General features: G+C 49.9%; 2 protein-coding genes across 2 annotated transcripts; one reads left to right on the top strand and one right to left on the bottom strand.

The window, feature by feature from the left end:
• Positions 1-7576: 7576 nt before the first annotated feature.
• Positions 7577-11284, bottom strand: LOC136494086 (NAC domain-containing protein 7-like). The gene is made up of 5 exons (XM_066490230.1): positions 11220-11284; positions 10918-11109; positions 8797-9011; positions 8348-8619; positions 7577-8195 (listed from the first exon to the last, which is right to left on the bottom strand). Exons 3-5 carry the CDS (start codon positions 8954-8956, stop codon positions 7593-7595), a joined length of 1035 nt encoding a protein of 344 aa, XP_066346327.1. The 5' UTR covers positions 8957-9011; positions 10918-11109; positions 11220-11284; the 3' UTR covers positions 7577-7592.
• Positions 11285-18128: 6844 nt separating this feature from the next.
• On the top strand, positions 18129-18818 carry LOC136492208 (uncharacterized). Its single transcript, XM_066488306.1, has one exon. It carries the CDS (start codon positions 18129-18131, stop codon positions 18816-18818), a length of 690 nt encoding a protein of 229 aa, XP_066344403.1.
• The last annotated feature ends 1544 nt before the right edge of the window (positions 18819-20362 follow it).

The raw sequence follows: 20362 nt of genomic DNA on the forward strand, positions 1-20362 counted from the left end.
ATCTTTATCACCGTCCCTTTCGCCGGCGCCCCTTTTCCTGGCCTCATCGTCGTCGGGGGGCCCAAGCCTGGCGTAGTAACGCCGGAGCATGGTGCACTCCTCGAGGGCATGCTTCACCGGACCTTGATGGTAAGGGCAGGGCTTCTTCAACATGTCGTCAAATAGCCCGGGGCCGCGGGGGCCTCGGGGATTCCTGCGATCTGTTGTGGCGACATGGACAGCCTCGAGGACCTCCTGCTTCCCCGGGCGACCCTTCTTCTTTCTCTTGGGGACGCGGGTGGGCGAGGCCCCAGGGGCCTCGTCCTTCTGCTTCCCCTTGGCGTCGTTGTTGGGGAAGATGGCCCCCACCGCCTCTTCGCCCGAGGCGAAGTTGGTGGCGATGTCGAGGAGCGCGGCGGCAGAGCGCGGGACGTTGCGTCCTAACTCTCGGACCAAGTCCCGACAGGTGGTGCCGGAGAGGAAAGCCTGGACAATCTCCGAGTCGCCGACGCTGGGTAGCTCAGTGCACTGTTTGGAGAAGCGCCGGATGAAGTCTCGGAGAGACTCGTCCGGCTTCTGGCGGCAGCTCTTAAGATCCCAGGAATTCCCAGGTCGTACGTAAGTGCCCTGGAAGTTCCCGACGAAGATCCTAACCAAGTCGCGCCAGTCGTGGATTTGCGAGGGCGGGAGATGCTCAAGCCAGGCTTGCGCTGAGTCCGATAAGAGCAAAGGGAGATTGCAGATGATGAGCAGATCATCGTCCGCGCCACCTAGTTGGCAGGCCAGGCGGTAATCGGCGAGCCAGAGTTCTGGGTTGGTCTCGCCGCTGTACTTCGCGAGGTTGGCCGGCTGTCTGAACCGGGCGGGGAAAGGAGCAACGCGAATGGCCCTGCTGAAGACCCGAGGCCCTGGCGGCTCAGGGGAAGGACTGCGGTCCTCACCGCTGTCGTAGCGACCACCTCGGTGTGGGTGGTAGCCTCGGGCAGCTCCGTCGTCGTGGCGCCGTCGCCTGCCAACTACTTTGTGGTCGCCCTGTGCTTCGCGGTGGTCCCTAGGTCGATCGCGCACCGAGGGGGCTCCGTTAGCCGTCGGTGCGCGAGCGGGCTCGGGACGGACCGGGGTATCCTGGCCCCGGCGAGGTCGCGCCGTGGGTTGCTCCGAAGTGCCTCCGCGCCGGCGAGAGGCGGAACTTTCGGCCTGCTGCACCGCTGCGGTCTCGAGGAGGTCGCGGAGCTCTCTGCGGACCCGTCGCCCTTCGGTGGTGGAGGGCTCGGGCATCGCTCGGACCAGCATCGCAGCCGCTGCGACATTCTGGCTAGCGCGATTAAAGATTGGGGGTGGCTCTCCCCCCTCGTTGTCGTTGATGCGGTGATGGACGTCGCGGGCCCTCCCTCGGGCTCCTCCGCCCTCACCGCGCCCTCGCTGCTCCTACTCGAGAGTGTCCCGAAGCTGTTGCAGAAGGAGTTGGTCCCGTTCGACCTTGGCCTGAAGCTCGCGGAGCTGCTCCAGGTCTGGGCGATGATGCCCCCCGCGAACAGGATTCTCGTTCCGTGCTGCCGGGGCTTCGAGACGCGGAGGTGTGGCATCACCCGCCCCTGCCCGGGGCGGTGAATGGTTGCCTGTCCTCTCTTCCTCTTCGCCCGCCGTTGGCATCCCGAGCCCGACGTGGAAGCACTCGCGGGATGGATCGTAAGTCCCTTCGTCGTCGGAGTCAGAATAGCCGAGGTAGTAGTCGCTTGCGGCCAAGAATTGGCGCAAAGCCCGAGGGTTGTGGAGTTCGGAGAAATCCACCCCGGGCCATGCCTCGTCCTCGTCCGAGGAGTCGGAGTGGGTGCTCAGGTCGAGAGCGAAGCGCTTGCGGCGCTCCGAGAGGCGCTCGTGAGTGGTAGTGTAGGCGTAGGCATAAGAGGCGGCGGCATTTCTTAACCCAAAGGGGTATGGGGATGGCGCCATCTCCATATTCTGCCCCGCCGGGGTCGGCTCTTCAGGGAGTGGTGGAGCGGAGCTAGATGACTGGGCGTCGGCGCGAGCCACCGGTGATTTTCCTTCGTCCATGCTCAGGCCAGACAGGTCCCCGGCCAGGGACCCCATACCAACAGCTGGTCGTAGGATATCGGCGGGGTGTGGCATGCCGCCCCGGGCTCGCGTAGCGTCGGGGTGGCCTTGCTCGTGTCGTGCCTGGCGAGCGTGGCGGGAGCGGCCGCCCGGGCGCCGCCTGCGCCTGGGCTGCCGGGGCGCGACTTCATCGTCGGACGGTGGGGCTCGAGGAGTGAGGAGCACCATGTCGTACTCATGCCCTAGAGACATGAACTCTAGGCTCCCGAACCAAACTACGGTGCCGAGACGCAATGGTCGTATGTGGTCTGCCATCCGGAACTTGCTAGGATGACGAAGCTGACACGCAGAGTCCCCTACCTGGCGCGCCAACTGTCGATGTTTTGGAACCGGGGGTCCCTCAACCAACGAGTGTATTTGTGCTGCGTGCCCCTGATCCCGGATGGTGATGCAAAGAGACACAAGGTTTATACTGGTTCAGGCAATCGAGGCCCTACGTCCAGTCTGAGAGATCGATCTTGTATTCCTTGCACCTGAGTGCTCGTAGTAGGGGTTACAAGCTAGGCAAGAGAGGGAGCTAGCCCCAGGTCTCGGCGAGGGTGGTGCGGACTGCTTGAGACGTTGTTCCCAAGCAGCGTGGAAGTGTGTAGTTCTATCGGTGTGTTCGTCCTTTTTTCCCTTGTTCCCCAGAAATGGCACCGGCTACCCCTTTTATAGCTACAAGGAGGAAGCCAGAAGTACATGAGAAGTTTACTATTTGCTGACGTGTTCTGCTCCCCGGAGCAGCGCGGCGTCGTGGGAGTTCTCGTCGGTGTCTAGTCGGTATGGTCTCCAGGCAGGCGACCTGCTGCGCTCCTGTACATTTGTTGACTTGGTGAAGTGCCGAGGCCTGGGGACTGCTGCGGTCGGTTGTGCCGGGACCTGCTATGCTGAGGCCGAGACCCGCTGTGCCGAGGCCTTTGCAGATGGCAATGCCGGGTCTTGGCGGCCATCGTCGTAGTTGATTTAGGCGAAATCAGTGCGGAACGTGCGTCTACAGGATATGATACCCTATATTGTCAGCAAGGGATGGTAAAAAGGTGATTTGACCGTTGTCCCGTCGCTCCTGTCGTGGTGCATTGCCGATCGTGGCTTACGTAGTGGGTGCAGCTGGACGCATTGATTGGATGCGACAGCTTGCCAGAGCGACTTTTGGGGCGGAGGCGACGAGGTTGCGGGACGAGCCCAGCCTCGGACGAGGCGCAGCATGGCCAGCTCGCCTGAGGCCCTATCGGGAGTCTCGGGCGAGGCAGAACTCGGTCAGTTCGCTGGTCCCGAGGTCACAGGAACCCAATTCTGACTTCCCACGTTGTGTTCGTCCTTGGTGCAGGAGTTTAGGCAGCACAGTAGCCGGTAACCCCTGCACAGTCCCATCGTGGATGGCAGGGCGCTGACGTGCTGGTCTGTTACTTCGCCGTACTGTGCCGTTGTGTGGTTGTCGGAGCGGTTGAGCGCCTTGATTAGATGTGATGTCCAGCCGGGTAGTCTAGTCAGATCGGTGGTCGCGGGGCAGGTGGCGAGTCGACCTCGCGCGAAATAGGAGGATCGCAGACCTTGTCGAGGAGGCCTCGGGCGAATCGGAGAATCGGTACTTCTTCTGAGGCCTCGGCGAGAGGGCCTCGGGTGAAGGGGCCTCGGCGAGGGGGCCTCGGCGAGGGGGCCTCGGGCGAATCGGAGATTTCTGGCTGAGACCTCGTTTGTCTTATTGGCCCTTGTTACTGATTCCGAGGCCACAGTATCCCAGACATGGCTCCCCATGCTGCGTTGTTCTCGGAGCAGGAGTTGGCAGTACAGTGAGGTATGGGCGTCAACCATGTGCGTAGCGGTTGGCATAGTGGTTGGCAACTCCTGCCCAGTCCTGCCTCCTGTCCCGTCGGCCATTCCTCTGTACTGTGTTGAGCATGCGGCCGACGCCAGGGGCAGCAGTTGGCAGAGGTAATGTGACGCGACGTTTTGTCAGAGGGATGGGTGAAGGAAGAGGCAGCAGAGTGCTGCCGAGCCTGCCTCGCGCGAGACGGAGGGTCGGCGGCCCGGTCGAGACCTGCGACGAGAGAGGGGCGGCCGAGGCCTTCGGTGAGGGATCGCCCGAGGTCAGCGGTGAGGGGGCCTCGGACGAGTCGGAGAATTGGCCGAGGCTAGCGGTGTTCAACTGGTTTCGACCTTTTACGAAGTCTAAGCAATCGTTTTTTGGTTCTTGCTTAGGGTACCCCTTCTCACGGTATCCGACAAACTCATTTTCATAATTTCCCATGTTCGGATTTAAAGTAAAGTGCACCAGCGGGTGTTGATGATAGTCCCGCTGGTGCTTGTTAGCCAACCGTGGGCTGCTTAATCACTTTGAGGCTTGGTAATTTGGTCCAGGAGAAAAGAATTGATGCAGTTTGATGCGCTTTTTATGGAAGATGAAGCTCCGCTACTGCTTAAAGAAATGCCGGTCATCGAGTCAATAAAATTAGTTTGTTTGTGCCGTTTATGTGCGATTAGTAGATCTATCAGCGGCCTCTAGGTGAGTTTTAGAGACATGTAAGATGTTTTAAATGCATTGTTCATCACTTGAAAATGACGGAGCTTGTGAACTTTAGCCATGTTACTTTGTTGTATTGGGCGCTATATCAAGTTATTTCATTAGAGTGGATAGTAGAGTTAGGGATGCAGATTTGATTGGGTCAACCCCACAATCCATTACACATTACTCTACCTGTAAGTTTTAGTGTACAAACCCTATAGGGCTAACCCACCGATTTATGGTCCCATATTGAATAACACTGTGGGTCATTGGCTTACGCACTATATCACAAATGCAACCTCCTACGGGCCATTGTCAACCTTTGTTCATTGCTCTTTGTTACAACCTCTCAATTTTCCTTTTTTCTTATCTACTGGTCACTCGTCCCTTCCCCACACTCTCCATCAAAGTCCATGCTCCTACTCTACTCGTTTTCCAACTAGATCGCTAGTTCAACAAGTGTCTCCTTAATTCATGGCTTACTGTCAACAGCCCTATCGAGCTCTACCACCCTAGGTGATATGAATGGGGCTCCTGATCTTTCGTCAGGTTGAGATAATTATCGATTTGGTGGAGAGCGACACACCGATCTGGCTTCAGATCACAAAGATCCAAACCCTGCAACCATAGCACCATGTCTCCTCTGGTTATAAACCATGTCACAATCCGGTTGACCTCGCCAAGAAGGCTAATCCCTACCGCGAATCAAAGAACACAAGCATGAAGAAGATAAAAGCGCAACTCAATTGAAGTGACAATTGCAGATGAATGATTAAGCACTCGAAGTTGGGGTTTGACAACCAATAACGACGACTGTTCAATGATAGATTGATCTAAAGCAGAACTCAAACCCTAACGCAGCTACTGATTATATTGTCTATGGAGCGTCCAAGAACCCCTATCCGCGCCCCCTAACGGGACTACATGTTACATGGCCCAACAACCCAAAAGACGGTGCATAGCACCCTGATAGATTCTTGACACTAATTTGTTTTGACGATTTCCGTTGACTCCGGTAGAATTTTGATGTCAAACCAAAGACATCAGTTAGCTTATGAAATTATCTTTTCATCCATAGGTGGAATGTCGAAAATGGAGTCTGTATATGTTCGAGACGTCTATTTTACTGCAGGCTAGCCCTAGATTCTGAGATGGACTCGAACTTGGTACAGATTGGGCCTCCAACTTGACTTAGGACGCCGTTGTTGGCATTCTAAGGAGGTGGCCAAGGGGGAGGACGTCCAAGGGCTTCCTTGGTATGTTCTCCACATGGTTGGGACGTGCTCCAACTTGGGCCAGGGTCCCAAGTGTGAATAACAAGCCCGCGATGACAACGTAGCACTCGACAAAAATAGGGACAATATGTCTTGATTATTTGAAAACCTTTCCGACATGATATTGAGGTGGGACCATATCTATTTGAAAGCTTATCGAACAAGATTTCCATCAAGTGCTCATTGACCTCAATCGCACTCGGGATGGATGAGTTATGGCCTTCCCAACGAAGCATTGTCGGGCTGCCGACGAACCGAATGTTGAAGTTTGATGAGCTTGCACTCCAAGATCGATCTTGTGCATTTGGTTTGAAATTACATTTGGTTTATGTCCACCAACAAGGTCTGCTAATGTTTTTGTCCTTGGCTTCAGCAAGTAGATCACAACTTACACTCTCAAGTTTGTGTCAGAGCAAGTGCAATCATTTGGTCTATTTGGTTGAGTCGAAATGATTTGGTTTTTGACAAAAAGATATTATCTTCTTATTTACAAGTTGTTTTTAGGGCCACTCTGTCGGATTATTTAGCTTCGACAATGCTTAGCAACGAGATCACGTAGATAGAATTAGATGGTAGCACACGAGACATAAGGATTTATACTCGTTCAGGGCACGGTGGCGCGCTAAACCCTACTCCAGTGGTGCTGCTGCTCTTGTAGATTGGAATGGCAGAAGATAGATCCCGAGCCCGAGGTCCCTACCCCCCTTTATATAGGCAGAGGGGGTAGGGTTACAGGGAGAGCGATTGGGCTAACAGATTGGATTCCCGGTTTGTTACACGATTGCACAATGGATCGATCCTAGCTATCGTCCAGATGCGCCTGTCTTGCCTTGCCTTGATCTCCACGTTGGTCGACCATGCCAGCCCTTGCAGGCCTCCTTCTTGGCGGCTGCTGGGCCGATAGCCTGGTGATGGTCACATATACGAGCGGGTACCCCTGGCCCATATATCTGACACACTCATTGGACACGCTTGTGGTGTATCTTACAAAAAGCCCATGACCGACCAACGTTAAAGTGGACAAGCCGTATCCTGAAGAAAGCAACAATGGAGATTCTTACCAAACGCCGTTTTTGAATAGGCTTATGTATAGTTTATTATTACTTCTTGTGAACTTTTTTAGGCTTGTTTTTTATGCCAAAGACTTGTTTTGTAGTAAATTTTGATTGATGCATAACTTATGCAAGATGGCATCTATCACTACGAATGGCTGTGGCTGCCTTAGACTCTTGTGATCATGGTGTTGCTTATACTGATGTGTTTCAATTAATTGCACACACTGGACAAGAGCAATCATTATCCTTTGTATTTCTTTCTATGGAGCTTTAGCCTATTCACCCCTATTCTGCGTAAGAGGCGCTTGTAATCTCTCTCTGGATGGCTCCATTCCCATCATGGGTGCGTTCTTATGTTATCAATACATTTAGCTTTTAAATATCATTAGAGATGCACATGTATACATGGACAAATTGACAATACAAATAGGCATTATTGCCTTTGACACATTACCTATAAATCTTCACGAATCGTCAGATCAATGGCTAAAGCCCCTTAGCTTCAGCTGTTAGCTAACCTTATTAACATGAGACATTATGCCAACTTATGCATGAAAGTGTAGCCTACCCGGTTACACTTTATTATGTACATACCATTCTACCATGACACATGAATCGGTTGGCTACTTATGTACTACGTTACATCCAGCACACCTCAATGTTATTAACTGTGTAATGATGCAATTATGCACTATTCCACAAATCATTGTCCCCACCACAGGAAGCTGACGTTGACACGTAGTCCAATGGCTCTTCTTTCTCCTCAGACTGCTGAAACACTTGTGTTGGATTGGAGTAGCTAACTGACTCCTTAGGAGTGGTGTCGCCGTTGCTGAGCTGGGACGCCACGAACTTGTCGAGAGCTCGCCAATCTGTGCCTGACGCATCCCCAGCTGTCAGATAGAGAGGCTCGGCCTGGAGCTCCTGCACGGTGTATCGAGTGGCACCATGGTCCTGCGTAAGGCCACATGGCTGGAGAGTAGTGTCTACTTGGCCAATAAGGTCAGGGAGCTTGGGGCTCTCCAGCTGAGGGAGCTGCTGCAGGAAGTGCTCCTGGGGAAGGAGGTGGTGGTACTCCAGCTCCACCTTGCAAGGGTAGCTGTAGCTGCTCTGGTGCCTGTGGTACATCATGGCGCTCTGCTGGAGGTGCGTCGCCTGCCTCGGCGAGCCAAGCTCCGGCGCCATGAACCCCGTGTGGTCGTTGAACCAGTAAGGGGAGTCCCCAACCATTCTTTGGACAGTCGCGAGTCGCTTCCTGAACACCCTGCAGACAACCCATCCTTCTTCCTGAATGAGAATGACATGCATGATTACAACCTTTTGTTAGACAGGTGCTGAATAACTAATATAACGCACGCGTAGGATGCTGACATGCATCATGTGTACATGACACTAGGTGAACAAGTAATGAAGTAATCCTAGGAATCTTTATATCTTACGTGTGGAATTCCATTTTCGTTGGTCTCCAGGCGATACTCGTGCATGATCCAATCTGACTTCTGTCCATTGGGCGCCCGGCCTTTGTAGAAAACTAGTGTCTTCCTCATCCCTACGAGGCAGTTCTTCACATAGATCGGCTTGTCTCTCCCTGTGGCCTTCCAGAAACCGGCCGTCGTTGCTCTGTTGGTGCGAGTGCCGGTTGGGTACTTCTTGTCCTTGTGGCTGAAGAAGTACCACTCGTTTTGCTCTTCAGCTCCAATCCTGCACTTTTCTGTTTCATCATCGTATATAGAAGTGGGTTAGCGGCTTACAACCATTGAGATACATGCATAATAACTTCACAAGAAGCTTGTTATTTCACACATGCTATGAGTGTACATATTGCTGTTAAATACAGTTTTATGTCTCATGCAAGCTTGAAGTATAAATCGAGTTTAGATTGCTGTACCTTGCAGATCCCAAGGCTCAATTTTGTACAAATCCACATCTTTTATAACATCCATGTCTATCTTCTTCAGTGCTACCTTTTTCCTAAGGTAGTAATCAACGAGTTCTTCATCGGTAGGGTGGAAACGAAAGCCGGGAGGAACATGTGTGAAAGCCTCCATCTTCTTCTTCTGAGAGCCAAGTTATTATATACTGGTAGACGTCGAGCAAACCTCACTGCACCATGGTTAACAAAGCTATTATTTAGCCATAACTTTTGTTGCCAGCTAGTCTTCTGATGTGTGGGGCTTATCTATTTTGTACTAGCTCAGGCAAAATAAATGATGAGAATGTACGACTGATCCGTCCTGTTCAAGAATATATAAAGATTTTTTTCTGATTATAAAACTTGACCCTTAGTTTCTACAGTGACAAATAATTTTAAAATATATGAAAGCACTTGTGGTTTTGGACGAGATCCCATCAAAATCTTACAACTTTGGCTATTAATAAAATTTTTAAAACATTTTTCTTCATTCAATGCAATACATCTCAGGTGGGTACTCTCTCTCTCTCCTCTGTTGACAATAAAAAGATATGTAGTTTGAAACATAAAAATCGTATAGATTTATCTTGAATATATACTTCCTCCAATGCACGATACTGATATGATATGTTTTGATAAATGGTATAAATCTATACAAATGTGATAATCATACATTATGCAATTATTTTTCATAATAAATCTATTAATACCGATCTTGTGATGTCAATCTATATAAAGTTTTAGCTAGGCAGTGCTAGTGAAAAGTAAATAACCACTGACTTATAGTATTTGTGACCAGAGAGGACTTCCATAACCTCATAGATATGATATGATTTATTATATTACAAACATGCAATTTGAAAACATAAGATCATATGTGTAGACTATATTTAATTAGAATAGTGTACTTCCATAACTAACCGTATAAATCTATTAGGTTTTATATAGATATATATATCCTAGTAGAAAATAGTGATCGAAAACACAGCTTTAGAGCCCACGAATGATTAAAAAAACATCAAGTTAGGGCCTATTTGGATCTCCTCCTCTAAACTTTAGAGTTAAAGCTCCAAACAGCAAGTCTAAAGTTAGCTCTATACTTTAGCATACCTCACATTAGAGCATTAGACCTCAAAACTGAGCTAAAGTGCTCTAAAGTTTAGAGGGGAGAATCCAAACAGCTCCTTATATGTGAATTGAGGGAGTACTTCTTTCATGTAACTAATCTGAATCATTCTATTTGATCCAGCGATTGAACTTAAAGAAATATCTTCCAAAACCCTTAAATGTCATATAATTTAGAATCGAGATGTGGTTTTAGTTTTCCATCAACTCTAAATGTTTATTACAAAAGGTGAGAATCATTACGTGCACTATATATAGGTACGCTAGTAGTAAGGGCGGGTCTGTATAGACAATAAGGAGTGCGGGCGGACTCACGTAAAAACGAAAAAACAGTGACTCTGGTTAATTTTTCATCATACACGCACCTTGACGGTAAAAGTTTATGCACGCAACGCACCCGGCCGTCAATGAAGCTAGATTTCTACCCTCGTGGAGACTCTGGTTAATTTTTCATCATACACGCACCTTGACCGTGACTCTAGCTAGCTTCACGCCTACTAATAATAGTATGATAATTCTGTCATACGATTACCCAGACGAAATCCCAATATCCTGCTTTGTTTTTTTTTTTTCTGATCTTTGTGTCAATAATGAAGCTAGATTTCTACCCTCGTGGAGACCTTTACGTTGAATTGGTTAAATTAATGTTCAAAGATGACAGCGTGGTAAAGAAAAAGACTTCGGAGTAGTTTACTACTATCTCGGAAACATTTTGCATATATATCCTGAGGGAAAAGCATTAGTAAAGTTCATAACCATATTAATGCATGCATGCTTGCTTTCCTCTAACCCAGAAGTACAGATTAAGATTGTAAATCCCGACAACAGTTTGCCTTAATTTCTCAGAGTTCGATGAAAACACACTGTCGAACATGTCCTTTGCAAATCCCAGCTGTGGAGTAGTAGCTGGACTATCGAAACCTACGTACATACAGTACAGACGTAATAAGGTGGATGGATAGCTGATATTACCTGAGTTAGCCTGTTAATCTCTATGCCTCGTGCCAAAGCTGCGCCGGCTTTACACTCCGTATAGCACGCCGACTGCAAGCAGGTACTGGAGCACCACCACCGGGGCAACACGCTTCGTCCGCTCCCTTTCCTCGCCGGCCGGCCCGCTTCTCGCGTGAATCGATCGGCGAAACTTACGATTGAATCAAACGACTGTACGCGCGCACAGAACATGCATGCATCATCGATCAGCCGCAGTTCATCAAATGAGCGAGCGAGAGTGAGAGCTAGAGTCTAGAGATCAGGGGAGAAATGGAGGCTACCTTGATGTGCTTGCTGGGATCGATCGGAAGCCCCCTCGCTCGCTGTCGTCAGCCGGATCGATCGGTATATGGAGAGGCGGGATAAGGCCGGCCGCGCGCGGCGTGGGTATATATGGCGGTGGCCGGTGGTGGGTGGCGCCGGAAAGCTCGGATGGATTGCGGGCAAAGGCTGGGGTGCAATCCAGGCGCAACGCGGGGCGGACAGCGACGCGACGATCCCCCCACCCCCCCTTTTCCTATTGGCCTTCCTCGCCGTAACCGCCACCTCGCCTCACCCGCCGACGACAGCGACCGGCATCGGTCTGTGCCGCCCGGCCGGCCGTCCGGCCTCTCAGCGATCGATCGATCGACCACCTCGGATCCGGTCCTCCAGCGCCAAAGCGTGCGAGAGGTTTCACTCCAGTGCGCCAAGCTTATGTATCGAGGGGCTGCGAGGCACGCCTGGCCTTTCCAGACGTGCAAGAGGGTGGCTGCAACCTGCAACTAGAAAAGATGGGCGGTGCCAGACGCGAGCGAGGTTCCACACAAAAGGCCGGATGCAACTGGCTCTGCCACCACCTTTCTCCTGAAATTCGGAGACACACAGGGAGTGCAGTGCAACACGATGTGCGTGGTAAAAGGTACTGCGTGCTACTCCTTTCACCTGTCAGTGATGGGCAATTGTCACATTCGATCGAGCTGAGAGCCTTAACCGAAACGTGCATCGGTGTATGTGGCCCTAAAAGCCAAGTTATTATGGCTATCAACGGCGATCGATGGGATGCGTTCTCATCATTGTAACCTAATCGATCGGTGAATCGATCGCAACCACGCCACCACTACCGGACGTTTAACAGGTGGTGTTACATGTTCATCCACAGTTCACTTTGTTTGTTAGTGACTGTGGCCCTAGGCTATCGATCGATTTGTGCAATTACACGTGGAATGATCGCTTTTGTTACGCATCCTCTCGACAACATGCATGTATACATACATACATACAAGTAGTTAGTTTCTGATGTCTTAGTGAATTCATCATAGGTTAAGCTCTTGGTCAGTGTTAACGCTGCGCGCACCTGTCCACGGTTGGTTGTGTCTGCTAGAGCTAGCTAGCTGTCAGTACCACAGCAACTCATCCAGCTCTGGCAGCGAACCTTTTGTTCTCCCTGATGATAGTCGCTCTCAGGACGGCTGGGCCCGTTTCTCGACCGACCCAAGTATATTTTGGATGGCGACCTTTCTCCAAATGGAAACCCATTGCCACACAAGGCAAACGCCTCGGACACGGACACTACTAGTGCTCGTATCCTTTCCTGAAAAAGAGGCCAAAAGGATCTTATTAAGCCTTTCAAGATACGTCACGTTTCAACAGGACCAGCTAGCAGGGTTGCCTACCTATGTGTCATTAGTAGCTGATTAATTTTACTATCCTGGCAAGAGAGCTAGAGCCAGCCAGCAGAGATTGATGGGGCTTCTGTCCATCTTCACTGTAACCAAAATTTACCATCATCTGATAGATGATGTACCCATGCAACTGTTTATATTGGCACCCATCATGGACTATATGGGCAGTACAAGAGAGTGCGTGTTAAACCTGATTAAAAGGTAAGTAGTTCCAGATAAGCTGAGGGCATGAGGGAAGACAAACTGAATATAGCTAGGGCTAGCTGTGGAGCGGCCGGCGTGGTGCAGAGTTGCGGTCAGGCAGAGGCGGCGGGCGGTCCGGCGTGGGCTCGACCTGATCATTACGCAGCCCTACTTTATATCCCAATCTCCTTTGCTCTGTTATTAAATTTGGACTGGCTGGACCATTTGGTCGATCGGCATGTAACTAGATACACAGACCAAAACTAATACAGGTTGAGGTTGAGCCAGAAGCAGAATATTGTTAGACACCAAATCCACATCAGATATGCATCGTCCTGTTCGCTTGGCTTATAAGTTGTACTTTTTCAGCCAACGAACGGTATTTTTCTCTCATAACAAATCAGCCAACAGTACTTTCAGCTATGACTTATCAGTCAAGCGAATAGGACAATGAATTACAACAATACTAAAACTGTAGCAAGCTAGGCAATATGGAAGCATCCAGAACCACTCTTTTGTCATTAAGAGCACAGTTAGGCAAGCCCCCTGGCTATCTGAAGCAACTGGTGGTCACGGTGCCTTTGCATGCTCTTCTAGGCCTAGGCGTGGTCCTCAGTGTGACATGCACGCCCTTCCCTCGCACGCAAGAACGAGAGCTGGCCTAGTAGAGAAACCACTTTCCATCGATGGCAAAAAAAAACATTTAGTCCTGGTTTCAAATTGTAAACCGAGACTAAAGAAGGCACGTGACCTTTAGTCTCGGTTTGTAATATAAATTGAGACTAATTCCACCCTTTAGTCCTGGTTTATAACGGTTATCGAGACGTGTCAGTTCCACAAGCTTTAATCCTGATTTGAGACACGAATCCGGACTAAAGGTACCTTTAGTCCTGGTTTGTGTCTCAAACCCGGATTAAAGGTGCCTCCAGAGTGAATTTAAAAGAAAAACGTATCTTATCTAAGTCAGATGTTTGATGGGAGTTACGATGGCAACACGCGCAACTGTTGAAGTGGGGTCTTGAGTTTGAATCTTCGCATCCGCACCTTTTTTTTTAACCCAAGAAACACCTTTACTAAAAAAATCAAGACATTTAGTCCCGATTGCATAGTGTTGAGAACCGGGGCTAAAGAAGCTATCTTCTCTGGGCCTGTTCGGCTGGTATTAAAGCCGCCTTTTGTCAGTTCATACTGCTGTTGCAAGATTTTTTTTTTGAGACGACGCCTTTCGACGCGTATTTCATTAAGCAGAAAGAGAGTTTTAAGCGAAACAACAAACTCGGTAATACTCTGATTACCAAGGACAACACACACGCACCCACCGGACAACACAGGGGACTACATGATTGAACCAAATTTAAGAACTCCACGGGACTGCGCTCAGCGTCCAGACAGAAGGATGCCGAACTGTCTGTACCCAGCCATTCGCCAGTCCTCCGCGACGAGGCGAATGTCCACGGCGAGCTCCCTCGCTGTACGTGTACTGCCATCGAAGGTCCTCGCGTTCCTTTGTTTCCAGAGCATCCAACCGATCAAGAACACGATGGAGTCAAACCTGCACTTACATGCACATCAAGATCAATCGGCACGTGCACATTTCGACATCCACCGATGGACGATGCTTGCACATATTTCACGTGCGTGTGCAACAACTAGACGATCTGGCAGAGAAGAATGAACCCTAGCTAGATCTATCGATCTGTCCCCCAGCTACTATAGCTGCTTTGCTCTCCTGCCTTGTTGCCTTGAGCTCAAGGTTAGGTTAGGAGCCTTAGCTTTCCATCCGAAAAAAAAAAGGTTAGGAGCTTTTATTTGGCAGTTGACACGTACTACCTTGGCACAAACATAAACTAGCAGGATTGTGGGCGTGGGACAGATGGCGATCGATGGCCGGAGCAAGCGGCATTGGCGCCGGGGAGCTTGCTAGCTAGCTCGCATGCTTTGGGAATACACAAAGAACTGATGGACCGAACAAGTGGATAGAGTAGGAGATGCTGATGCCTTTTCTTTGGCTCCGATGGCGATGCATTCTAGGATGTTTATTTGGGTGGACAGCAGTTGTGCTTGTTGCTAGGGAGGTGCGCTGCATCTTCATGGGGAGAAGTGAAGCAAAAGGACTGTGCAACACGGCGCATCATCTTGACCACCTGCAGACGTCATACTGGGCCCTTTTCTTTTGACGATGGGCCCCCTGTATCAGTTTGCATCGTTATATCGGTAATGTTGTGTTAAGGACGTCCGTCCATATGGACGCTCTCATTGATGGGCCACGACACTAGCTCAACGGTCCAACTTCTCACTTGCGTATCTGCTTGCCCAACCTTATCTGCTCGTAAGCCCTCGTTGTTCCTCCATTCACCGCACCACCGTCGCGTCCACACAGCCGCGCGTGCTCCAGCGCGACCACGTCGTCACGGCGCTCTCCACCCTGTGCGTGCTCCAGTGCAACCACCCCGCCACGGCGTTCTCCACCGCACCCGACCGACCGCCGTCCTCTCTCTCCACCACGCTCTAGCCCCGCCACCCACCATCCTTTCCACTGGGCCATCCGCCCGCTGCGGCGTTCTCCACCGCGCCGGCCGCCTTCTCCACTGGAGCTGAGCTCCCCTCCGCGGCATCAAGCTCTACGCCGGCGTCGAGCTCCGCGTCGACGAGCCTCCAATCATCCGAGCAGCAAGTAGATGTTACGCTGAAAACACATGTCAAGTGTATGTTTCAGAGGTATGTTGTAAGTGTTTCGTATGAATGTTGCAAAAATAGATCGGGATGTTTCATACGTTTGTTCCTAATGTTTCATCTATTTTTTAGATGTATGTTGTTAATGTGTTTATCTGGATGTTACATATGTTTCACACATATGTTGCGAGTGTTATGGATGTTGCATACATTTGCAATGGTTTTCAAGTGTTTTAGGTGTTTTTGCAAGTGTTTCAGACTCATATTTCAAGTGTTTCATCTATCTTCAGACGTATGTTGCAAGCGTTGTATCTGATTATTTCAAAAGTAGATCGGGGTGTTGCACATGTTGCAATGTGACTCATCTGCTGTAGCTGCTGGAGGGGACATGAGGGGTCGGGTGGGGGCGCAAATGCCATGTGGGGTCGGGTGGGGCCGCAGACGTCACGTGGGTCGAGCGGTACGCAGGGTGCAACGCGGAGGAACAGGGTACAAGCGTGAGCGCCCGGACATACTGGCACCGCCGTTCTGGCCGCTAGCACTGCTGTTATTATATATGTGCATTATTTATTTGAACATATAGTGCTGCCTTACACTACTGAGTCCTATATTGTTAAGGTTCATGTATATATTGCTTTTTCAGTCATGATTGGGAGCTCTGGTGAGTAGCTTCTGATTAACTGTACGTAGACATTTGCTGTTAAACAAAAGGCGTAAGGACTGGGTATGGTCTGGCTGCTTGCAACGACGACTGAGCAAGCACACAGTGAGCTTTAGTGTCAGCCTATATAAAAATAAAATAGGCGGCGAACAAGCGTGAGTCATTGGTCAAAAAGTTTGAGGCGCGTGCTCATTTCTGTGCTTCATCTTCCTGCACAGTCGAGTATTCTGCTACTCCTGTCGTAGCAACGCCTGCTTGCCTGTTGGTACGTACGGTTCAGCTGTTATTTAGAAAATCCCGTTTGCAGGCTACCGCTACAACAAGGTGCACGCAAAGAACATACTCGACAAGTCGACAGTTAGAATGCTGAGGCCTCATCAAGACACGCAGCACTTTACTGGACCAGAAATAATGTGTCATGGGACAAACCATTTGTACCACAAAGCGAAGCGTCCATACTCGATCGAGCTACCCTGCTAGTCTTATCAGAGTCGAACCCAGCCCCGACTCGATCGAGTGTGGACGGCATCATCAGTGCACCAACACCAGAGAGACGCCGTGCCGGGCTGCCGGCACTGCTTATCCACTTGCATTCAGAATATCAGGATAGTCTCAATGGGGATTTTATAGAGTTTTATGGACATTAAATATGCTGACATGGCACTGTCGTGATCAAGAGAGAAGATAAAAATTTCATGAGAGTAGAGAGAATTTCATGGGAATGAAACTCTTCTGCACTATTTCCAAAATATATGTGTGTTGAAAACTGAGAGATGAAACCCCCAGTGAGACTGGCCTCATGCCATGGAGCTCCTGCACCTTTTCCACCGATCAACCAACGTACACCTCGATCGGAGCTCAATGCAAGAATATTGTACGGGTCAGCGTCGTATTGCAGGCAGTGGTGGTGCACGACCGGCCGCTCATCGCCGGCGAAATAAAGTTCCAAACGCCGGAATCCCTGACGATGAAGACTAGACTAGCCTACATCATCTATCTCCTATCGCGAGGTCTGGTCGGCCCATGGCGGCCCGCAACACAAATCATTGGCGCTGCAGCGGCTTCGGCTGCGTCCGTGCGCGGTGTCCCTTGGCGGCGACCGTCCGCCGTGGCGCAGCCTAACTGGCCGCCGCAGGGGAGGGCAGGGGCGGGGCAGCCAATGGGACGTTGCGGGCTCGGCAATACTCCCCCGGGCCCCGCCGCGCACCCGCACCTGCCGACCCCGCGTACAACGCCATCATGGCTGCCCGCGCACGAGCACGAGCTAGCGTAGCGTCTGCCAGTCTGCCGCCACCACCAACCTGGCTCCATCCTCCATCGGCTGCCACCGCCTGCAATGCGAAATGTACAGGCCACAATAGACAGCCATAGAACGCGCGGAGTGCACTGCAGTGATTTATCCGGCCGCCGGTCGTAACTTTTGCAGCCTGTTTCTTACTTCAGCTCCACCAATGCAATCCATCCAAATCGATCGGTCGCAGCACGTGCTAACTTTACGTCGATCAACAGGCGGGAGGTACATCGATCAACGGAACTTACTCACGTACATCATTCATCTACAACTAAAAAACAAAATATAGATATTTTTTGGTGCGATATTTATTTTGGTTCGATATTTGTTTTGGTTCATCCGTCTGTCCACGCCTGCGATCCCACGACATCTCATTGATTGAATATTGTCTGTCACGTGATAAAGGAATCACGGCAAAATAGTAAGTAGAAAATTATTATGCTATCCATATACACATTGCATGTTTACATGCACTAGCATACATGGCAACGAGTAAAAGGAAAGAGAATTAACACAGAAGAAAAGAGAATTAAGACAAAAGAAACATCTTTGCATTTCTAAGAATCTGACCAAATCTGCCTACATTTAATTAATTCCCCTCTTTACATTTACAAAAAGGACAGCCTTTTCCTCCTTTCATTTGGTTTCACGCTCACGTGTTTCATCGCCCTCGCTTGTTGTTTCTTGCGTGAACCATAGTTAATGTCATCTGTCTTCTATGGCTCAGCCTCCCAATCCCAAGAGAAGCTCCCTACCTCTCCCTGACTGGAGATCTGGCCTGCCAGAGGATCTCCTCGAGTCCATCAGGCAGCGTCTCGCGTCAGGCCACGACGCGGCGTCCTTCCGATCCGCTTACTCCCCATGGCACGCCGCCATCCCGTTCGACCCCGACTCGGACCGCGTCGGCTTCTACTGTGTTCCGGAGAAGAAGGTCTTGTCTAAGACGCTGCCCGACGTGCGCGGCAAGGTGGCATGCGGCTCCTCGTATGGGTGGCTAGTGCTCATGGACGAGGCGGCATCCGTGACGCTGTTGAATCCATTCGTCGGTGCCCGTGCCCCCCGCGTTGAGCTCCCGCCAGCAGGCGAACACATCGCGGTGGCGTCCTCATCGGAATTCATGTATACGGTCCACGGCCGGTGGGTCCTCCATCCTACCAATGGCTACGGGGACGCGGATGCCGTAGGCAGAGTCATCAAGCTAGAAGACATGAGGGACGTGTTCTTCCGTGAGATCGTGCTCTCAGCGCCGCCTGACGTCGCCGGCCGTGAGTGCGTGGCCATGGCCATGCTTGGGTGCTCCACGGAGGTCGCGTTCTGCCGGGTTGGAGTCGACAGCGCATGGACGCTGCTCGACACCAAACTGGAGTTCTCCGTGGGGTCCATCGTCACTGTCAAGACAAGTTCTTAGCGATCGACTGCACTAGAGAAATCTTCGTCTGCAGCAGCAACGCCACCGGCGCTACTCCAACTGCGACGCTGCTGCCATCGTTGTCGCCACCTGCGGGGCTCTGCCACCGTAGCTACCTAGAATCAAACGATGAGTTGCATATTGTGGGTGCCATGGTGAGTACGTTCCATGAGACATAGAGCTTCACCTACAGCAGCGCGATCTACAAGTGCAACCTCCACGACTGTACGCCGGAGTGGTCTAGGGTGAGGGACATCGGTGATCAGACACTGTTCGTATCTAAACATTTCAATAAAAGCTTCAGTGGAACAAGTGTATCCAAGTACAAGGAGAACAAAATCTACATGTTTGAGCCATTGTATGGGGATCCATACGACTTGGTCCATCGACTAGAGATCGTTGATATTGCTATCGGCGCATCCGAAGTGAAGCCCGCCAAAAAAGATGCAGGGTTCCGAGGCTCTAGGTTAGATTCGACCCAATCTCTGGAAGCTCTAGAGTTTGTGAGCCTGCGACGCCGCGCACTCCGTGACTTTGTTAAATTCATAAACTTTGTTTTTTTGAATTAAATGTTACTTTAACATTGGTATTTAAATTAACATTATTGTTATCTTATCATACGATCTATGTGTTTTTAGTATAAATTGTTAATTATCCCGTAGCAACGCACGGGCATGCTACCTAGTATCTATTTATTTATATATTAAAAGGCCTTTGTCGAGAAAAATTAAGACCTTGTTTAACAGTGCTCTGAATTCTCGTATAAAATTTTTGGATCTAAATTCACTAAAAAAATAGGTGGTGAATCATAATAACTTTATGAAACCGTTTGGTAGTTAAACCGGATTCCGATTCCAAAAGATGTTTTTAGTAAAAAAATCTTAATTTTATTATTACTAATTAGAGGCTCCAACGGAGACACTATGTTAATTCCCACCAGACGTGCTAGGAAAAAAATCCTAAAAATTCCCACAATAATCAAAAACATCTAACCTTTAATTTGGTAGACTCGAATCATCATCACCGACAACAGCCATTGGACCTATTGTGATTTAGAACAAAAATTACCCACCACTGCCACCTATCTAGTCTAGATATATGTTAGTACACCACTAATTTACCCTTCCAACTATCCTCTACCATCCATCACAAGTGTATCACTTCATCTCCCACTTTTTGGTGATCTCATCTCCACCCCTTCTTATATGTTGCTCTCAACAAACCTAGTTAAGCATAGCCTTCTACTAATTAATTGGGCTTGGAACGTTAATATGCTTAGTTGGCTAGCCTCATTAGAAGTCGAGTGTGAGCGGGAACTTACTCTCGTGCGTGTAGGAAGTTTCACCAGGTTTAACTAACAAGTAAAACTTGCATGGGTTCAACTTGACTTGTCTCGCTCAATTTGATTAAGGACCCACCTTCAAGTTGACTTAATAAAGTGATGACCATGATGTAAGTTTCAACTCAGGCGAGGGGTAAGGTCATTGTGAGTGTTGGATCTCAAGTGACGTAGCTCGCGGTGTAGCTAAGGATCGTTCATAGGA

Source organism: Miscanthus floridulus, chromosome 11, assembly GCF_019320115.1.
Source record: "Miscanthus floridulus cultivar M001 chromosome 11, ASM1932011v1, whole genome shotgun sequence".
In the NCBI taxonomy this organism is placed as follows: Eukaryota; Viridiplantae; Streptophyta; class Magnoliopsida; order Poales; family Poaceae; genus Miscanthus; species Miscanthus floridulus.